Here is a 22,377-nt window from a genome sequence, read left to right on the forward strand (position 1 = left end):
TATAGTTATTTTTGAATCTTTTTTTTTGCACAACTTGCTGGCATGTTTTGGTCTGGTTACATTTGCTTGAAATATCCCCAAGCAAATATAAGGGCAAACCACTCGTCAGCATTCATTTAAGGCAATCCTATAATTAAAATGTGAAGTAGAATTTTTTTATCTCCTCTGTATCTATCTATCTCTATCTATCTATCTATCTATCTATCTATCTATCTATCTATCTATCTATCTATCTATCTATCTATCGATATAGATTTTTACTTCAGTAGTTCAGCATTTCTCCTTTGCATTTGTAACCACCATTTCATAAACCCTATACTTGCTTTATATAGTACTATGCTACTGAAAAAGGCTACAGTGAAGCTAAGATAACGTTTATCGTTACATCCAAAACATAGGACATTGTGCTTTTTATCTATGTTTTGTTGTTTCACATAGCTGGAAGGGCACAATATTTTCTCCAATTTGAGTTCTACGGAGTACGAACAAGTGCTAGAGATAATACGCAAAGCCATCATTGCCACAGATCTTGCACTGTATTTTGGAAACCGTAAGCACTTGGAGGAGCTTCATCAAACTGGCGCACTAAATTTTAACAACCAAGCACACAGGTAAAGAAACAAAATCATTTACCTTTTGTTTTTTTTTATTACCTAAACTTGTATTCTTGAAAAAAAATGTACAGGTACCGTTTAACGCAATGTGCTGAAAACGATTATTTCATATTCTAAAAAGTTGAATCACCCAATTTGATTGCCCTTAAGGCCTTGTTCACACCAAGCGCGGAGCAGGTGCAGAGCAGATCAGTTGCAGACCGGATCAAAACTGCGTCCAATGTATTCCTATGGTATTTTTTGCTCCAGTTCACATCGCAGCGTGCAGTTCCAGAGCAGGTGGAAAAAAATGCAGCAGGCCCTATTTTACCTGCTCTGAATCTGCAAACGCATCAAAAACGCATGCAAATGCCTGGAACGCACTGAAAGCCCATTTTAAACGTTTTTAAAAATGCTTTTTTTTTGTGCCAAAAACGCATCAAAAATGCATCTAAAAGACTAGCGTGTGTGTGCAGAAACCTGACCGGATCTGCTCTGCATTTGGTGTGAACAAGGCCTAAGGGAACAGGTCGGTAATATGCAAAAAGCATAGTTGCTTATCTATGTTTCTGTTTTTTGGATGTGCTATTTGACAGAAAAGCTAACTAACATAGTCATCAACATACAAAGTATGTGTGAACTGTGGCAAAGCAGACACTTACAAAACCAATGCTTTTGATTAGTGATGCGAACTGGAGGTGCTGGGAAGCTTCCAGTTTTAGTTTTCTGAAATTACCATTTCTTTAAGTTAAATAACATATATTTTATTGGTTTATTGATTTTCTCTTGACTATAGTTGTCAGGGGTGTGGAAATTTTAGAAAAAACTACTTGTCCAAGGACTAAAGTGGGGGCCCGATCTACTTGTCCCTCGTAACAATCTACTTGTCCTGATGCAAAAAAATAATTTTAACCAAAACCGTATTTAGCAGTGCTAAGAAGCGCTTCTCATTGGTCAGCGTCGTCAGGTGGCCGCGTTGACCAATGAGTGCTTGCAATTTGCGAGCGAAATTCACAATATACGGAACAGGTACAGATAGTACACCCGTACTGGTGGACGGGAAGGACCGTTCGCCGAAAGGTAAGTATAGTGGGAGGGAGATTTGTGCGGGTAATTCCATTTGCCAAAATTACTTGGGAAAGTGAATTTACCCTTTAGGGTTGGTGCAGACTTGGCCAATCCCGGGACGCGCGATCATGTGCGGTTGCATACAGCGGTTGCGTCCACATGTCTGGGGTTACATCTGCATGGCAATCGCTGAAAAAAGGTACATGTACCTTTTTTCGCGACACCCACCGCACAGTGTTTTCAACCGTGATTGCGACATACTATAAAAGAAAGTCATTCCTTAATATATTCTTTTGATAATAGTAATTTGTTTGCCTTTAACTATCCAGAGTAACTTTTTCTGCATACTTTACTGCATATTCAAAGTAAAAGGAAATATGCACTGAAAGATACTGTATATGTAGCCTGCTTTGCTGGTCTCACCTTCTGAAAATGTTATTTGCTAAGTTGTGAAGTTGATTCAGGGGCCTACCATCTCTTGTAGCATGTTTGGCTTCTACTGTTTTTGAGTCACTGACCAAAACCAGAGGGTCAGTATGACCCAGCCAAGCAGTTACCCTTTTAGATGGTCGACAATAGCAGCCTACATATTTTATTCTATACACATTTTCTTAAATGTGTTTAAAGGGTATTAAAGGTTTAAAGGGTATTTTATAGTATACATACAATTTTTGTATTTGTGTTTTGTAGTGTCCATATAGTTATTTTTGAATCTTTTTTTTTGCACAACTTGCTGGCATGTTTTGGTCTGGTTACATTTGCTTGAAATATCCCCAAGCAAATATAAGGGCAAACCACTCGTCAGCATTCATTTAAGGCAATCCTATAATTAAAATGTGAAGTAGAATTTTTTTATCTCCTCTGTATCTATCTATCTCTATCTATCTATCTATCTATCTATCTATCTATCTATCTATCTATCTATCTATCTATCTATCTATCTATCTATCTATCTATCTATCTATCGATATAGATTTTTACTTCAGTAGTTCAGCATTTCTCCTTTGCATTTGTAACCACCATTTCATAAACCCTATACTTGCTTTATATAGTACTATGCTACTGAAAAAGGCTACAGTGAAGCTAAGATAACGTTTATCGTTACATCCAAAACATAGGACATTGTGCTTTTTATCTATGTTTTGTTGTTTCACATAGCTGGAAGGGCACAATATTTTCTCCAATTTGAGTTCTACGGAGTACGAACAAGTGCTAGAGATAATACGCAAAGCCATCATTGCCACAGATCTTGCACTGTATTTTGGAAACCGTAAGCACTTGGAGGAGCTTCATCAAACTGGCGCACTAAATTTTAACAACCAAGCACACAGGTAAAGAAACAAAATCATTTACCTTTTGTTTTTTTTTATTACCTAAACTTGTATTCTTGAAAAAAAATGTACAGGTACCGTTTAACGCAATGTGCTGAAAACGATTATTTCATATTCTAAAAAGTTGAATCACCCAATTTGATTGCCCTTAAGGCCTTGTTCACACCAAGCGCGGAGCAGGTGCAGAGCAGATCAGTTGCAGACCGGATCAAAACTGCGTCCAATGTATTCCTATGGTATTTTTTGCTCCAGTTCACATCGCAGCGTGCAGTTCCAGAGCAGGTGGAAAAAAATGCAGCAGGCCCTATTTTACCTGCTCTGAATCTGCAAACGCATCAAAAACGCATGCAAATGCCTGGAACGCACTGAAAGCCCATTTTAAACGTTTTTAAAAATGCTTTTTTTTTGTGCCAAAAACGCATCAAAAATGCATCTAAAAGACTAGCGTGTGTGTGCAGAAACCTGACCGGATCTGCTCTGCATTTGGTGTGAACAAGGCCTAAGGGAACAGGTCGGTAATATGCAAAAAGCATAGTTGCTTATCTATGTTTCTGTTTTTTGGATGTGCTATTTGACAGAAAAGCTAACTAACATAGTCATCAACATACAAAGTATGTGTGAACTGTGGCAAAGCAGACACTTACAAAACCAATGCTTTTGATTAGTGATGCGAACTGGAGGTGCTGGGAAGCTTCCAGTTTTAGTTTTCTGAAATTACCATTTCTTTAAGTTAAATAACATATATTTTATTGGTTTATTGATTTTCTCTTGACTATAGTTGTCAGGGGTGTGGAAATTTTAGAAAAAACTACTTGTCCAAGGACTAAAGTGGGGGCCCGATCTACTTGTCCCTCGTAACAATCTACTTGTCCTGATGCAAAAAAATAATTTTAACCAAAACCGTATTTAGCAGTGCTAAGAAGCGCTTCTCATTGGTCAGCGTCGTCAGGTGGCCGCGTTGACCAATGAGTGCTTGCAATTTGCGAGCGAAATTCACAATATACGGAACAGGTACAGATAGTACACCCGTACTGGTGGACGGGAAGGACCGTTCGCCGAAAGGTAAGTATAGTGGGAGGGAGATTTGTGCGGGTAATTCCATTTGCCAAAATTACTTGGGAAAGTGAATTTACCCTTTAGGGTTGGTGCAGACTTGGCCAATCCCGGGACGCGCGATCATGTGCGGTTGCATACAGCGGTTGCGTCCACATGTCTGGGGTTACATCTGCATGGCAATCGCTGAAAAAAGGTACATGTACCTTTTTTCGCGACACCCACCGCACAGTGTTTTCAACCGTGATTGCGTGGGACCGCCCGGGCGGTATTGCGGAAGTAAACCGTGCAATCTGCCTGACACGACTGGGGTGCCAATAGAAAATAATGGCACTGCCAGCGCGATCGGCGGTGGTGTGCGATCTGTGACTGCCCAGTCATCCGCTCGGTTTCGTGCACAATGACCGTGCAGTCATGGAACTGTACTGGATTTAGACTGTACTGGATTTTTATTTTACAATATTGATAAAGCAGCTAACAGAGACCATGTTGGCACACAATAAATAGTATGGAAATGTTATAGGAAAGGAGAGATCAAAAGCAAAGGTTAATATGTATAGCTAACTTTTTGATCTGCTTGGGGCTAAAACATATCTCAACTCCTCTATTCAATGTTTATTGCATCCTCATTCAGGTTTTTATAAATACATTAAATCCTTTGCTCTCAAACATTTGGGTACCTCTTCGATTCTTTCTAAACTTAGTACATGAAGTGTAATGTTGCCTGCTTTAAACACACCTTAACCAGTAAGCCTACGTTTAACCTAAATCTGACTTCTAACACTAATTCTAAATCTCATGTAAAATTTGTACTGCACGGTGATGAGCTCAGTATTATCAGGTTGACAAATACTACCACAATTACTGATAATCTCAGCATGCCAAAAATTAGTCTGGGAGATTACATTTTTACTGGGGCTATCCCGATACCACTTTTTCAAGTACAAGTACTGTCCCTCATGTACTTGCCTATTCCAATTACCGATACTTTTAAAGGGACATGTGACATTTTTTCTAAAACAATACAGACTAATGATTTTAGGGCAGTTTCTCACCAGTGCTGCGTGCATTGGAGGTGACAGGTTCTCTTTAAGGTGACATTAGGGGTCTTTTAGACCTCTAGTGTCACCTTTCTACTTCACTGGATTCACTGAATGTAAATACAGCAGGCAGTTGCTGGGAGCAATAGCCAGCCTGCTATTGGATATTTTAAATTGCAATAGCCAATAGCAGGCTGGCTATTGTACCCGCCCACTGCCTGCTGTCAATCAGCAAAGGAGGGAACTGAAGACTAAGTTCTCAATCAGGTCCTCTCTGCTGATTGACAGCAGGCAATGGGGGGGGGGTACAATAGCCAGCCTGGTATTGGCTATTGCAATTTAAAATATCCAATAGCAGGCTGTCTATTGTTACAAGTGTCCATTCCTTTTCCACTTGATGAAACTGTTTGCTTTTGGTGGTATATCTTAGTGTAAGATGTCCATGCTCCTTATGTGTTTAATAATGCTCTCACCAGACCCACACAGAAGTTTTCCCTCTCAATGAAAGAAGAGAATGTAAGTGTGTGAAGGCAAGATTTACAGCTTCTCTCCCCCGTGAGCACACTGAACGGACATTCTCTTCTTACAATGAGAGTGAAAACTGCTGTGCAGCAAGGAGCACGGGCATCTCACACTGAGATATATCACCAAAAGGAAACCAATTCATAAAGTTGAAAAGGACGGGACACGGAGGAGCAGCAGCAGCTAAGATACAGGGGGGAGGGGGGCAGCGGGGGATTTTGCAGCTGCCGTCTCTTCTGCCTTCTCGTGCTGGCTTACAGTGGTCTGTGAAAGTGACACAGAGCTCTGCAGCCAGCACCAACAGGGAGAAGAGACTGTCCACACAACACTTACCCCCGCCATGCTGTCACACTTCCGGAGAGGTCAGAGCGGAGAGGGAGCCTCGTTTGGCGGAGAGGTATTCCGGGGGAGGGGTTATGGGGGGTCAATGGCCGAAGCTAGTTAAAAAGATTTAAACGGCCGGTATCTGATCTAGGCATCGGGTCATTTTCAGGAGTACAAGTACACCTGAAAATGCCCTGTATCGGCCCCGATACCGGTACTAGCATCGGTATCGGGACATACCTAATTTTAAGCCATGCCGAAAACCTGATTTAAAATGTCTTCTCTGCATTCAACTTAACAATTGGTACAGCTACCATGAGGTATGATTAGCTTCTAGTGTCAGGCAGCACAAAGTGAAAAGATAAGGTGTCAGGAAATAAGCAGTACATTGGCAAATATCTACTTTGTACTGCTGTAGGGCAATCAGTAACTGGCTTTTGCAAAAATGCCCATTGCCACAGCAAAGCTGTATGTATCATGAATTCCCCTTGAAATTTTAATTTCATTCATTTTTAAATAACATTTGAATGATCCCTTTTTGTCAGGTTTAAAATATGTATTTAAAAAAAAAAATGCATATATATAGCTCAAAACTAATATAAAGCAAACGTTTCAAAGTTTATAAACTAAAATTAGATTCACCAAAACTTATTTAAATGTAATGTAGAACTCCATGGAACTGTTCAATCAGCCAGTGTGTCTAGGTTAGCTTGTAATTTGGAAACATCTTGGAAGTGGCTGTATTCTACTATATAGTGTTTTGTGATCTGAAAATACAGGAACAGATACATTAAATTCCAAATGAAAGAGTAATGGTTGCAAGATTAAAGTTAGGGGTACACTACTTACAATCTTGGACTGTTCTGAGACTGTGGAAATTTCCAAATGCAATACTTACGATGTAATATATTAGACTACCACTAACTTTGGGCTCATTCACACCATAACTCACATTAAAACTCCCTGTAACTCATAGAAAATGCAGACACATTGACACTTGTTTTTATATGCATTAAGGTGCATTTTTATGCGCATTGTCATCTGTTGAGATGTGTTTTGATTGCCATCCATAGTTTAGCATTTTTTAACTTTATTTCCTATTGCATCCAGATTCTGATAAGCTCCTCCCCACAGACCCCCACATCAACCGGACCAGAGATATGGGGAAGTGGCCCTTGTCCCCATTAACATTGGGGTATGGCACTTTGCCGGGGGGGGTCCTGGCAAGGTACCTGCCCCATGTTGAGGGTCTGCTGTCTGCTATTGTTTGGCAGGGGAATGACTGCATTCTTGCTTTCCCCTCTTTTTTTGACCAATCAGGCTGCATGCATACTTTTTTTTCCTGGGCTTTTTGTTTTCAGCTTGGAGGTCCCTCCCTAAAATCCAGTCTTGAAGGGTCTGGTAATAATTTTTGGGGCGAGCACGGGTTTTTTTTTTTGGTGGGGGTTCCCCATCCAAATCGATACCACAAGCAAGATAAGGGTCTTTTATGTAGTATCAGGGGAACCCTAACTGTTTATTTTCAACACTATAGTGTATTCATGACTGGTTAATTGCTGTGACTTGGATTACTGTTCTCAATCGTTGGTGAATATATATCTCTGCATGCTCCTAAGCACACACTGTACCCTCCAGACACCCTTTTCTATTAAGAAGGCTACCCTCCAGGTCAGTTGCATATTATTCAGTTGCATTGTGTTGATGTGAACTGCCAACAAACTCCAAAGTTGTATTGTGTGAATGAGGCACATAAAAAACTGTTGTTTTTTTATGTACCCATGAACGGGCCTGCCTTGCAGAAAATCACAAGTCACTGCACATGGTGTGAAGGAGCCCTTTGTCTTGATTAGCTATTTTCCTAGAACAAAGTGGGAGTGAATCTAAGCAATGTAAGAATGGACAGCGATTTTGCCCCTGTTGAAAAGCTTTTTCCATCACTTTTCTGACAGGAAGTGATTGGAATTTGCGCTAACAGTTATACAGAAAAGAATTAAAAACTTACACAGATTCTAACCCTTTTTCACTGTATTTGTAATGCAATAAAACATTTTAGTTGGAGGATGGTAAGGGCTTTACTTAGTAAATAGAGCCTTGCAATTTTAACTGGTGCAGTAAAGTATGTTTCTTTTTAGAGGTTAGTAATGGACCATATGCAAGAATATGTGAGGGAAAAACATGATGGGTAACTACATGGCCATTTAGATTAAATACCAGCATGTAATGCCAATCTTCAGCTTTGCAAGCTATGCGAGTATTCCCTCACATTAGGAGACAAAGTTTTATTGTGTAGCTGCTTATTAAAAAGGCCTGGGCACATATTAGGCACATGTGGGCTCTTAAGGAATTATATTCTGTTAAAACCTGGCAATTTTATTTTAACACCGTGCAACCTTCTCACTATTTTTAAAGCTTTGCTTTGTCACTGCTTCTCTGAGTAGACCCACTTTGTTTGCAAGCTAAAGCCATAAGGAAGCAGTCTATCTTAGTTGGCCATAATCCTCTCTGTGGCTTAACTTGTGGATAATGCAGGTCTGTTCAGAAAAACAGTAATGCGGGGAGGCTGTAAACTCAGCAGGCAGGCCATTCTGCTGTGCATTACTATTGTAGGGTTTTAAAGGTAGAGATGTAGTCTTCTAACAGCCCATATCTGTCCGATCAGGTATATAAAGTATATTAATATATGAAAGCTATCATTTAAAAAAAAAAAAACTCATCATAAGGCTGCTAATGTATATCAACTCTAGCTCTCAATACTTTTCACAGACTACAGACAAATTCTTCTGGCTTTTCTCTGATGTTACTGTTCTGCATCTTGTTTCAGCAGTTACTCTCAAGCCAGTCATGAAAGTTTTAGGAGGTCAGCAATGGTAGCCACAATTTTTTTTCATGATAGGTTTATTTTGAGAGAATTATGATAGCATGGCCTCATCTTTATTATGCGTTTCAATTTTGGGTACCACGTTACAAAAATGATGTCTTTAAACATAAAGGGATGACAAAGTATTGTCTCTGTCTGGTAAAACAAATTGGAATACGCGTTACTTCTGGATCACCTAGGCCTAGGGTATCAACTAGGATTAGGTATCTTAAAGATGCACGTTTTATTATTTAATTCTGTTTTTGTTTTTTTCTTTATGACATTCAATAATCTTTTCTAAAGGATGTTCTACAAAATTACAGCCACATCAATGGGAAAAAAAGTGGCAGTAGACATGCACTTCTACCCAATATAAATGTAACGGGTTAGAAGGAAGGTAGCACCAGCAGCAACAATAATTCTGTCAGTAGCAGCCAGCCCATGAATCCCTAACTAAGGAGCTTGTGGACAACGTAGCTTAATAATTTTCCAAGTAACAACAAGCAGTTAATGGTGAACAAAAGGATGATGTGATGATGTCAAACCAGAGTACTACTTGTGTTACTGAACCTGTGCAAATATTCACCCCTGTGGCCCTGACCATCAATCCTAACAATTCATGTTTTCCTTGAAAGTGAAAGTATCATCTAGCATTCTTTTAAATTGTAGCAGCAAGTTTTAACTATAGAGTCATTGGAGCTGTGTGGAATCCAGTGTTTAGAAAAAGTTAGAAGGGAGATATAATGCTGAGAAGGAGATCACTATGTTGATGCAGGTGTTGGAGGTGACAATTATGCCTGTGGAATCAAAGGTGAGGTTATGGCAAGGAAGAAGCGCCTAATCCTAAAAAAAAATACACATTTCAACATTATGAATTGGCAAGACAATCTTACTGATGGAAGGAGAAAACATCACAAGAGGATGAAGAGAAAGAGATTGAGCTGTGGTGAAATACCACGTTGTCAGGCACCCATACAGCTAATCAAGAGTTGCTGCTAGTGCTTTTTTTTTTTTTTTGCATATTGTCATGCGTTAAATGCATCAAGACAGAGTTTAAACCTTGCCCATGGACTTTGGCTGTCATCCAGCAGATACAATTATAAAACACTGTCAACTGAAAAAAAAAATACTGTGCTCAAAATGTTGTTGACGTGCTGACAAAGGTGGTCGGAGACTCTGCACTGGGGGGATGGTAATAGGTGTGATTTACAGAACAGACAATAGTAACTGTCATATGCTGCCCCTGTGAATGCACAATGTCCCAAATAAAATTCCATCCAAAGAATGAAACTGGCCACACCAGCTCCAAAACTGTTAAAACTGGTAATTCAGAGCACAAATTTCCCCTTTTTGTAGAGACATTCATAGAAGTGCAAGAGAGTGGTTGATAAGGCAGGCACCCCTCACTTCCCACCAAAAAACCTTCAGTGCCCCATAAAGCTTGATTTTGGTGAAACTTGTACCCCATCTGCAGTGAAATAAATTGTGTTAACCAAATGAATATATCATTTGTTCACTTTGTACCCAATCATGTGCAAGGGGAAATGGAAAAACAGGATTTTTGCCAGAATGATTAGTTGATTGAACATATTTACTAAACCTAGCATCTGCTTGTAAATGAACTTCACTGTATAGATTGTGTTCAGCAACCATATAGTCCATAGCATGGGGGTGGGGGGTGTCACTGGTTTCATTTCAGAAGCCAATATGTCCTATGATGAGCCTGATTTCCAGTGCATGTCTGAAAATGACTGATTGTTTAGAAGTAACACAGATAGTTCTTCTTTCAGACTCTTTTGATCATAAGAAAAAGAAACCCAACTTTCTTTGCTCAGTAATCACATTATTTGGCCATATCATTCTTTGGTGAAGTGGATAAGTAAGAATTTAGCACATATATGTTAAACCAAATTATTATTATTATACAGGATTTATGTAGCGCCAACAGTTTGCACAGCGCTTTACAATAAAATGAAGACATTACAATTACAATACAATTCAAGACAAGATGATAAGGAGGGCCCTGCCCGTGAGAGCTTACAATCTAAATGGGAGGTGCAGGTGATACGTGATACAAGAAATGTGTTCTTTACATTGATGGTTCCCTCTCTTGTATGTGCCTTTCTATATTTCTTTTTTTCAGCTGCTCAGTGTGGTTTGTATTGTCAGATATTAAAGGAAATCTGTCATGAGTGAAATATGGAGGCTGCCATTGCTGACCTCTGCTTCTGCAGATGTTAGTGTCCTTGTTATCATGTTGATTGTTTGGCTCCGAAACTTTGAGTCACTGACCCAGAATAGATAAGAACAAGAATTCTGAATATGTGGCTTACATTTTCCGCATGCTTGTTCCTTGTATGTGACTGTATGCAAAATAATGAACCATGGTTCAGCCATGCAAATAGCCTTTCAGATCAGGGCCAGCAGTGGCAGCCCACATATTTTTGTCTTAGCAGATGTACGTAAATAAATAATGTTAATTTTTTATTCTTTTCTTCAGAGATCGCATGATTGGGTTAATGATGACTGCATGTGATCTTTGCTCTGTGACAAAGCTATGGCCAGTGACCAGAATGATTGCTGATGACATATATGCTGAATTCTGGGCTGAGGTATGCTTTATGTATGTTATTTTACACATAGAAAACCGTGTTCTCTTGCTCTTGTATGTCTCGAGTAACAATAGAGAGCGAGCTGAAGTTTTAATTTATTATCACAATGAGCAACTACAAACTGTTGCAATCATTTATCGGTCTTCTATCTTTTGACTACACCAAACATAAAGTGTTTGATGTGGTTAAAGCTAGCCATAGGTAGTAGATTCTAATTATTTTCATTGACTGAAGCACTTACATTTACTAGTACATTTTAATGTAGTGGAGGAGTAGTTGCCTCTGGTGCTAGTTTTATATGCAGGGAAACCAAACATAATTGGCCAAAAAAGTAAAAACTGACTAAACCGCTGCCATCTAAGAATAGGCATGTTTCTTATTTTTATTCTGGTGTAGGGGTTCTATATTAATGTGCAATTGCAGTTTGTTTTTGCTTGTTAATTTAATGTAATTTGCTATTACAATGTGTTCTAATTTGCTCCTGCAGTGAGATGTGGAATTCTTACATGGTATCATATATTAAGCTCAATTCACTTAGATGAACTATTTCACTGTTATTAAGAGACTTGTCTCGTAAATATTTTTAGTTCACAGACAAATATATTTGCGTTGAATATTTATTTATTTTTTGGGGCATAAAACTGTTAAAGGTCTTATTTTTTCCCCACAAAAAAAACTGTAAAGGTGCTCCTTGATTTACTAAAGTGCAGAAGCTGTTCCCTTACCCAAAGTGAATGGTTGTATTGAAAGTTACACCGATCAGCCATAACATTATGACCATCCACCTTATATTAAGTAGGTTCCACTTTTGCCACCAAAACAGGCCTCACCCATTGAGGCATGTGCTCCACTAGACCTCTGAAGGTATGCTGTGGTATTTGGCACCAAGTCATCAATAGCAGATTCTTTAAGTCCTGTAAATTGCGAGGTTGGGCCTCCGTGGATTGGACTTGTTTTTCCAGCAAATTCGACAGATGCTTGATTTCATTGAGATCTGGAAAATTTGGAGGCCAAGTCAACACCTCGAACTCATTGTGTTCTCAAACTATTTTTGGACCATTTATGCAGTGTAGCAGGGTGCATTATTCTGCTGAAAGAAACCACTGCCATCAAGGAATATCGTTTTCAGCAACAATGTTTTGGTAGGTGGTACATGTCAAAGTAACATCCACATGAATGGCAGGACTCAAGGTTTCTCAGCAGGACATTGCTCAAAGTATCACATTGCCTCTGCTGGCTTGCATTCTTACTTAGTGCATTCTGGTGCCATCTCTTCCCCAAGCAAGCAACACACATGCACCCAGCCATCCACATGATGTAAAAGAAAACATAATTTATCAGACTAATCCACCTTGTTCCATTGCTCCATGATCCAGTTCTGATGTTCACGTGCCCATTGTAGGTGCTTTTGGCAGTGGACATGGGTCAGCATATGGGCACCCTGAGCAGTCTGCTGCCATGCAGCCCCATATGCAACAAACTGGGAAGCACTCTGTATTCAGACATTTTTCTATTGTAACCAGCATTCACTTTTTCAACTATTTGTGCTACAGTAGCTCTTCTATTGAATTGGGCTACATGGGCTAATAAGTTAGCCTAATATGACTCTGTTGCCAGTTCACCGGTTTGCCTTTCTCGGACCACTTTTGGTAGGTCTTGACCACTACAGACCAGGAACATCCCACAAGATGTGCAGTTTTGGAGTTGGTCTGAATCAGTCATCTGGCAATCACATTGGCCTTTGTCAAAGTCACTCAAATCTTTCCGATTGCCAATTATATTCTGCTTTTAACACAACTTCAGGGTCAAAATATTCACTTGCTGGCCACTATATACCACCCACTTCCAGGTTCCATTGTAACAAGGCATTCAATGTTATTAATTTGACCTCTGAAATCGGCTGATTGGGGAATGCGTACTTTTCAAATTGAATGATAGTGCACCCATGTTCATGTTGCATACCCAAACGTGCTAGAGAAATTTAGCAAAAATGTTTTTGTTTTTTTTAAATATCACATAATTTGTTGATTAAAGTAAATATCGCTTCACCTTATTTAGATAGGTAATTAAACCTCAACTTTGCTAGGAGAACAGCTTATTTTCCTTTAGTAACTCCACCCCAATATCTGTCACTACAAAAATGCTTGGTGGTTCTGAACTATGATGAGGAAAAGTATATAGTTAAATATACTATATATATATTGGGTGGCCTATATGGGTGGCCATCATCCATATAGGCCACGTTTCCTACTTCTCATACCCTGTGTGCTCGATGCTGTCTTTTGCACCTCTATTTTTGTAAATAATAGAAGTCTCAGCACTGCTTTAACTGCATGCAGGTGTAAACCTACAATTTTTGGTAACACCATTTCAAGTTAACTTATTTATAGGCATTGCAATGACTCATTGCCTATATAACTGCTCTGATGGCTCATCTCTAACAGATAATAGCAGCTATATCATAAGGCCTTAAAGTCTTGTACTTGCATGTCCACTGTTCTGTGCAGCCCACTGGTGAGTAAAAGACATTTGGGGAGAAGGGGCTAAACTACAGTATAATGACAAAGTTAAAACGCAGAGTTATCCTTTGATGTTTTTTGGGGGTTGTTGAGTTCTATGGCATCGATTTTAATGTTTCATTAATAGGGCGATGAAATGAAAAGGCTTGGTATTTCACCAATACCAATGATGGACAGAGAGAAAAAGGATGACATTCCTCAGGGACAGGTGAGTCAAGCTACTGTATACAACACTGCAGAATCCATTGTAATCACAGTTAGCATACTGGTGTGGTCACTATGCACCATTAACCCATAACCAATCAGAATAAGAAGTCTGCTAAATGGTTTCCATGAGTTAATGTCAGCAGAAAAAACTAATCAGAACGTTTTATTAAGGCCATCAATATCGTTTTTATTTCCTTGTCAGACATCACAAGTGTAAGGCAAGTGAAATATGCTGTCTGATCTATACAGAACTGAAGTGCAGTTTTTTTTTTTTTAACAGATGGAAATTTGAAATACCAACATGCAGATTATTCAAGTCCACAGCATGAATACATAAAAATTATATAGGTCTAGCTTGATAATTAAATTTACTAATATTTTCATGGGGAAAGAGGAAAAAGTGAAGTAAAAGAAGGTGTTGTGTTCCGCAGTCCTATCATAGCTTTTAGAGATATCTTCACTGCAACAAAATAGATTTGTGTGATAGAAATAAAATTAGTGGAATACAAAAAGTTATAAAAAAATAATAAAATATATAAAAATTAAAAAAATAAAAGTAATGAAGTATAAAATAAAATTAAAACCAACCCCGCTGCCATCTGCATGCAAATAAACACACACGTAGGACATGTGTGTGTGCGTTGAATGCTGCTGCCATTCCACTGTGTGCCATATTGTGGTAGCCAGGCAGCAGAATTCTCTTACACACACAATGTGCAAATAATATGGAAAAAATGGAATTACCCGATTAAATATGGCCCCGCCTCTCTGATAGTATTTGGGCAAGTACTTGTACTCACCCAAATGCTCCGATAACTATCCAGATACCAGAACTGTCGGTCAGGGGAAGATCTTCTCTGACCGACAGTGCCATAGGGGAACATGGAGCCAGCTTTCTGTGCAATCAGGAAGCTGGGCAGCGATTAATGAACCGCCTCCTGGCTTACTGATTGGCTGGGAAGCTAGCGTCCCAGCCAATCAGCAAGGAGCCAGCTTCCCGGCCAATCAGATCATTACTCGACGCCCAGCTGCCTGATTGGCTGGGAAGCTGGTTTCCCGACCAATCGTAATCAAGTCGGCCAAACGACATGGAGCCAGCATCCCTGACAACCAGGAAGCTGGGCGGCATGTCATTACCGCCAGCTAAAGCATCGGTACTCTGTATCGGCGGGTACCAAAAGCAAAATATCAGTACTCAATACCAAAAAAACGGTATCTGTGCATCCCTAGTTTTGATTAAAACTTTTTTTTGGTATTGGGACAAATAGATTTTCATGAGGGACAAGTAGATTGGGCCCCCGCTTTAGCACCTGGGCTAGTCATTTTTTTTTTTAAATGTCCACACACCTGTGGTGAACTTGTGCCCATCAGTCCCAAATACATTGCCAGGCCAGGACTGATAATTCAAGCATTATCAAAGTTTATCTTGATTTACAGATAGTATTCTAAAACCCAGTATGACCAATGGCATATTTAGGGTATGTCAGATAGGGCACACCACTTTAGGCAGGGTGCTGCAACACTCAGAGACGATGGCATTTTGTCCCCTTTAGTCAAGTTCTTCCCCCTTCAAACATTTTGTCAGCGTAACAGACAGCACAGCCAATCACTGGTGTCACACATCAGCAAAGAGTTGGGACAGAGGAAGCTATGCTACTCGCTTCCTATGCCGGGCTCTGATGGATGACATCATCTAATTCACAGCCCGGCAGAGGAAGCGTTCCTGTACCTTCAGCCCAGCATCTCTACTGTGTATGTTTGAACTGGGGTGTCACAATTCCAGTGCTTGCCGTAGGCACTATTTACCAGAGATAAGCCTCTGAGTATGACACAAAAAACATTTGATGTCTTCGCTTTTTGTCATTGTTTCAGGAAATATAATATATATGCACTGAGTGGCCAGATTATTATGACCACCTGACGTTTGTAGGCAAATTAGCTATAAGTTTGTGCTGAAGTTGCTAGAGGGCCAGACCATTATAAATAGGGAAGGAGATTGTTGGCGCTCGGAGCCAACATGATTGCTCGGCGCTCGGAGCGAGTATCAGCAAAACATCAGAATTTGTTAAATGTTCAAGAGCAGCTGTTGTTAAAGTGTTTAAAGACTGGACAGTCAGTCGAAAATCTGGGTCTGAACGTGCGAATTGTGGCCATCAGCGACTAGTCAATGTTAGGGCAGAACGGAGAGTGGCAAGACTGGTACAAGACAACAGAAGGGCAACAGTGCATCAAATGACTGCAGATCTTAAACAGGGATCCTCTCAAATGATCTCTGAATGCACTGTTCGCCGTACACTGCATCGTATGGGATATGGAAGCCGAAGGCCTGTTCGAACACCTTTGCTGTCTGCAGTTAACAGGATAAAATGTCTCCAATTCGCGCAGGAACACAAGGATTGGACAGTCGAGCATTGGAAAAAATTCATGTGGTCCGATGAATCACGTTTCCAGTTGCATCATGCAGATGGCAGAGTGAGAGTTTGGCGGGAACAGTATGAAGGAGTACAACCCTTCAAGCTGGTGGGGGCAGTGTTATGGTTTGGGGCATGTTTTCCTGATTTGGGCCCTTTAATTTGTGTGGAACAACGTCTGAATAGCACGACATACCAAAGTATCGTTGCTTATCAAGTTCATCCTATCATGTTGATGGCGTATCTCAATGGAGATAGATTCTTCCAACAAGACAATGCGCCATGCCACGATGCTCGTATTGTGCAGGAGTGGTTTCAAGAACATGAGGGAGACTTTACCTTGCTTAGATGGCCCCCACAATCACCAGATCTCAATGCAATTGAGCATTTGTGGAACGAAGTTGAAAGAGTCATCAGGCAGCTGGTTACACAACCATCAAATCTCACAGAACTGGACAGTGCTATTCATCAGGCATTGTGTTGGATTCCTCGCATCACCTTTCAACATCTAGTGGAGTCAATGCCAAGAAGAATTGCCGCAGTATTGAAGGCAAAAGGTGGCCCAACAAAGTACTGATGGGATGGTCATAATAATCTGGCCACTCAGTGTATAAGCATAACACTATTCTGAAGTCCTACATTGTACTCAATGTATTGCTTGGGAAAATTTTTATATATACAATATATTAGGGACCACTTCTTATGGGTAGTTTTTTTGTTATCCTAGATAGGATAAGCAACCAACACACTTCTGAATATGTTCCGCATATGTTGAATGCTTGGTCCCCTGCTCTGCTTTGCAGTTCCTTTCACCCACCCCTTCACTGTTGAGACAGCTAATGGTGTAGGGGTCAGCAGATGAAACTACAGCAGCCAGAGAGGGACCAGACATCCAACACTCCCAGAAGCGTTGGATGCTGAAGTTTATCAAGGAAGCCAGGATCGGTCTCTCAGAGAGCAGAAAGTATACTGTTCTTTGCAGAGAGGTCTGTTGCTTTCAGCCTAAAACCCTCATTTGCATTTACTCTTAATTCCCTGCCAATTTTGTGTTATTTATAACACAAATGCTTAAGGCAAATGGCTAGCAAATGTAAGCAGGCAAATGTTACTAGATTACTCCTTGTGTTGAAGTGTTTTCTCTTTTTATATAGATTGGATTCTACAATGCAGTAGCTGTTCCCTGCTATACAACATTAACTCAGATATTCCCTTCTACACAGCCTCTTCTTAGTGCTTGCAGGTAACCATCACAAGCTTAAATATTATTATATGTTGTACATTATAAAGCTTTTGTGTCTTTTTCTTGTTTTCCAAAGTGGTTTTTATACTACACAAGAACTGTATAGCTTTGTAATCAAAGTCTTGTATTTATTTTGTGTGGCTTACAGTTGTGATCATAAATTTATATATCCCTGGCAGAATTGTTTAAGATGTGGACCATTTTTTAAGAAAATGTGTGATAAGAGCAAACACAATGTTTTCATTTTCAACGTGATTCAAATTAAATGATTAGGGATCACAGTACTATCAATAAACAAGTCAAAGCAATAAAGGAAAAAATAAATAGTCCAATTTCCAAAGTTTGTATACCCTTTGTTCTTAACATTGTGAATTGCCTACTTTAGCATCAATTACGTCTTGATGTCTCTTGTGATAGTTGTGAATGAGGTCCTTTGTTTTCTTTTGTGATGAAGCTGTCTATTCTTGGCAAAAATCCTCCTGGCCTCATCAGTGTCTCAATTATGTTGAGGCCAGGAGATTGTGGTGGCCCCAGATCCTTTTATTTTTTTTGGTGCAGCCACTGAAGGGCAAACTTGGCCTTATATTTTTTAACATTGTCATTTGGGAAAGTCCAAGTATACAGCTTCCAGGCTTATAAATAAGGTTAATTTATTAACCTCTGTTTTTTGGCTATAGTAGTAAGAGTCAAATTTAGGAATAATCTGACTCTTTCCACAAGTGCTAGGAGAGTACGAGACGGATTACATTTATGAGCTTGAGATAATTTACTTAGCTCCCCCTCAAGCTGGGAAATGTGAGCAAGTTGTCAACGTTTCAACCTAGTAGCAATTTAAATGAAATGACCCCTAATAGTTGCTTTATGAGCCGCCCAAGTGGTGACAGGCGAGAGGACAGAAGAAACATTAAGTTGAAAGAATTCTGTGAGAAGGCCAGTAACTTCACTGACAACTGAGGGATTGCATGCCAGAGAGAGACATTGAGTTTCCAATGAAAGGATCCCTTGACAGGGCCAGCTAGAGAGAAAGACATGACAGCCAAGGAGTGATCGGACCAAGCTACTTCTCTAATTTTGGTTTAACTAATCAATGGGAGAAATGTGGAAGAGGCCAAGATGTGGTCAATATGTGCATAAGTGAAATGGGCATGAGAAAAATGCATATAATCTCTGGAAGAGGGGTTTCATTCTCACCAAATGTCTGTGAGACCATGAGAATGCAGGAGTTTGGCTAATTTTAAACCTCCTTTGGGAGAGTGTTTAAGTTTGGATCGAGAAGGGTGAGATTTATCAATGCTAAGGTCCAGAGCTAAATTAGAATCCCCAGCAAAAACTATTGTACCATCAAGATGGAGAAGGATAAAGCAAAAAAGTCTGGTAAAAAAGGGAACTTGAGAGGTGTTAGGGGCATAATAGGAAACAAATGTGAATAGGTGGTCCCCAAGTAAACCCCGCAGGAGTAGGAGTCCGCCCTCTGGGTCCTTGACCTCATGCTGCAATTTCGGGACAGTTTTAGCAAAAAGAATGGCTACCCCCTTTGACATGTCTGGGGTGTTGGCAAGAAAGTATTGTGAATAATTTTTGCTTTGTGAAGGGGATACCATTACTTTGATGAACCGTTCTCCAGGACTGGGAACCACCTACTCATCCCCATCACAGTAATATTATAGTACCCTGTTTACTGATGTTCCATGCTTCATTCAGTTGTTCCATGGAGTATTTCACATCCCTTTATGATGCTATTCTGTTCTAAGAACTGCCTATCTGATCTACTTTATTTTCATTGGTTGTAACATCTGTGACAACTCTTTTGTGTTAATACCGTGTAATTGTGCACTTTTGTTCTCAATAATCAATAAAAAATTATTTGAAAAAAAAAGAACTATAAAGTAATATAAACCCATATAATATAACCTGAATATTGCAAATACAAAAAGGCTAATTCTCCAGCCCTTCGGTCTATCAGGAAGCACTAAACAAGGCTAGGTCGAAGAAGTACAGTGTAAAATCATCAAAAAGGAGAACCGTAGCAATACTAGAAAAGTAAACATCATCTAAAAAAGACAGAACTCTACTCTGTTACCAATAAGACAGAGAAAAAGAACAGGTAAAGTCATATAGCCATACTGAGAACTTGATATTGACATTTTCTTTAAAAACTCTAAATCCTGCTTCCGCAGCATAGATTGCACTAGAGAAGCAATATGAGGAACCTGCTCTGCATATGTATGTGTTGCACACAGTATATGTATCTGTTGCATACATAAACTGTGGCATATTTGGGCACTTGGTGTGAAGGTCCAGAGAGGGGAGGCAGGAGGGGACACAGTGGGGGTGACATCTCAGGGAGCCCACAGAGTACGGAGAGCAGGGGGTGGGGCCGAGTTGATAGTGGGTGGAGCCATGTCTATGCTGCTATATGTAGCCTCCTGTCTGTATAGCACCGGTGCTGGGCTGGTGCAAGCCCCATTGCCTACACAGGTGAAGCTGCATGTGTTTATCTTATGTGGGCTGAAGGGGCAGCTGCTTTGGGCCCCACAGCAATGATTGGGCAGCTGCCCCTTTTGCCCTGTGTTAAAGACGGCCCTGGTACTCGAGAGCAAGGCGAATGATTGCCATGTACTGCATTTTCCGATTACACCCTTATCAGCCAGCTTCATTAGACATATGCCATCTGGCAGTGAGTCTTGGTTTTGTTCCTAGCAGCATTTCTTGTCATTCATTTAGAATAGGTGCCACGTCAGCCAACTCAAAGCATGGTGTTCCTGCTCTTGTTATCAAAAAGTTAGGTTGTTAAAAGTCAGTTGATAGCTTTATATTTCAGATTCACAAGTTGAAATGGCTTTAGCTTTTAATAATCGGTTACTTGAACGGTTATGTGTGTTACTAATAGGGTATCAATAAATAATATATTTCATTTTCTCCTGTAAAGTTTTTGCCCCCTTCTAGGCTTACCTACACGGCCTGGCCTCGACACACCTCAGGCCGCATATCCTTACTGTATAGTTTGTTGATATATACACCACCACAAATGATTAGGTTAGTTTATTAACCTATGTTTGTGGGAGGGGCCTATGCACATAAAACCCCTCATCTCCTCACCTGGGTAACACTTGCATTCACAATTGCTGGCCCTCCCACCCATCCCCTTTTTTTTGTTTATCCTTACTCCCATATCTTATTTTTTTCATAAGGATATGCCCCCTTCTAGGCTTAACTACATGGCCCGGCCACGGCACACCTCAGGCCAAATATCCTTACTGTATAGTTCATTGGTATATACATGACCACAAATGCAAATTTTGCTCTAATATTTTTTGATAATATGCTGCATTCCTCTTGTCATTAATTTTGACTAAATTCCCTGTGCCGTTGTTGCACACATCCTCCAAAATAGCAGAAATCAACCTTCATGCTTCAGTGCTTCATGGTAGGTATGATGTGCTTCTCTTCATAGGCCTTGTTAACTCCTCTCCGAACATGGCATTTATGGTTGTAACCATTAAGTTCAATTTTCATTGTATTTGCAAAGTTCAGTTTTGATCTCATCACTCCAAATAATTTTGCACCAGAAGTTTTGAGAATTCTCTAGCTAATGTGGGGCACATTGTAAGTGGGTTGCTTTGTGACATAGTGCATTACAAATTGACAACATTTTACAACTTCTGCCAGTGGTATGTAACCCTATAGGTAAAAAAACACCATGAAGCTGCTGCTGACCATAATTGATAACTTTTATCCTCTCCTATATTAGTTATCTCCATATATCCGTAGTAGTAGTTTTTAGCAACCCATACATATGAAATGACAACTTTTGCTGTTGACTGAATCGGGCTGTGATTTCACATCTGCGGGGAAAGAGATGTTGACTATGTTTGGGGGAGCATTGAATGGACAGATTAGAAACCTGTACTGATAATTTTTTCATAACCGATACAAGGCACACGCACCTTCTTCCTGTGATGTTTCTCTTGCTCCCTCCTTTAGTAAGAATGCTCAGCCAAGCTGAACACTAATGCTTCTTATACCACTGGCTACCAGAGAACCTGGACGACAGTAGATTGTGCCTACATGGCCAGTGGCCTTCCTGTGTCTTGGGACACTGTTACAGATATTAGACAGTGATGGTGGACATGGTGGCACAAATTGACTGTCGAAAGATGAATCTCTATAAACAGGCCATGCCCAGATTGCTGCAAGGGTGCTTTTTTTTGGGAAAACAGAGGCAAAGAGGACATCCCAAGTGCCAGATTACCTAGAAAAAAACAACCAGGCCATACGTTCACGGAGATCAACTGGTAAAAGGAATGGTAAAATTTCCCATAGGTCTGCGATTCATTTCTAATCAACCCATAATCTGCAGATTTGAGGGGCAACCTAATCTCTGAAGGCACCTTTTACTAAAGTTAACCATACACGTGAGCAGACATCCCCTTCATGAATGGTCTCCTGAGCACAACATCAGCCCTGTCAGATGTGATACTGTGAGGCTGTGTTCCGTAGTTGCTTTCCCAGCCTGCTGAAATGGGAGTGGAAGGGAGGTACAGCTGTGGACATCTGAAAAAGTATCAGACTGTTGCCATATTGTGGTGTATGTGTAAAC

General features: G+C 40.1%; 1 protein-coding gene across 1 annotated transcript in view; it reads left to right on the forward strand.

Moving 5' to 3' along the window:
- Positions 1 to 22,377, forward strand: part of PDE10A (phosphodiesterase 10A) — a 119,035-nt gene that overhangs the window by 93,528 nt on the left and 3,130 nt on the right. Inside the window, exons 17-20 of the mRNA XM_018571504.1 lie at positions 439 to 611; positions 11,289 to 11,400; positions 14,047 to 14,127; positions 17,689 to 17,777. Coding sequence (XP_018427006.1) covers positions 439 to 611; positions 11,289 to 11,400; positions 14,047 to 14,127; positions 17,689 to 17,777 — 455 coding nt within the window. The remainder of the gene's footprint in view (positions 1 to 438; positions 612 to 11,288; positions 11,401 to 14,046; positions 14,128 to 17,688; positions 17,778 to 22,377) is intronic.

Source organism: Nanorana parkeri, unplaced genomic scaffold (assembly GCF_000935625.1).
Source record: "Nanorana parkeri isolate BGI_ZX_2015 unplaced genomic scaffold, ASM93562v1 scaffold1769, whole genome shotgun sequence".
Classification (NCBI taxonomy): Eukaryota; Metazoa; Chordata; class Amphibia; order Anura; family Dicroglossidae; genus Nanorana; species Nanorana parkeri.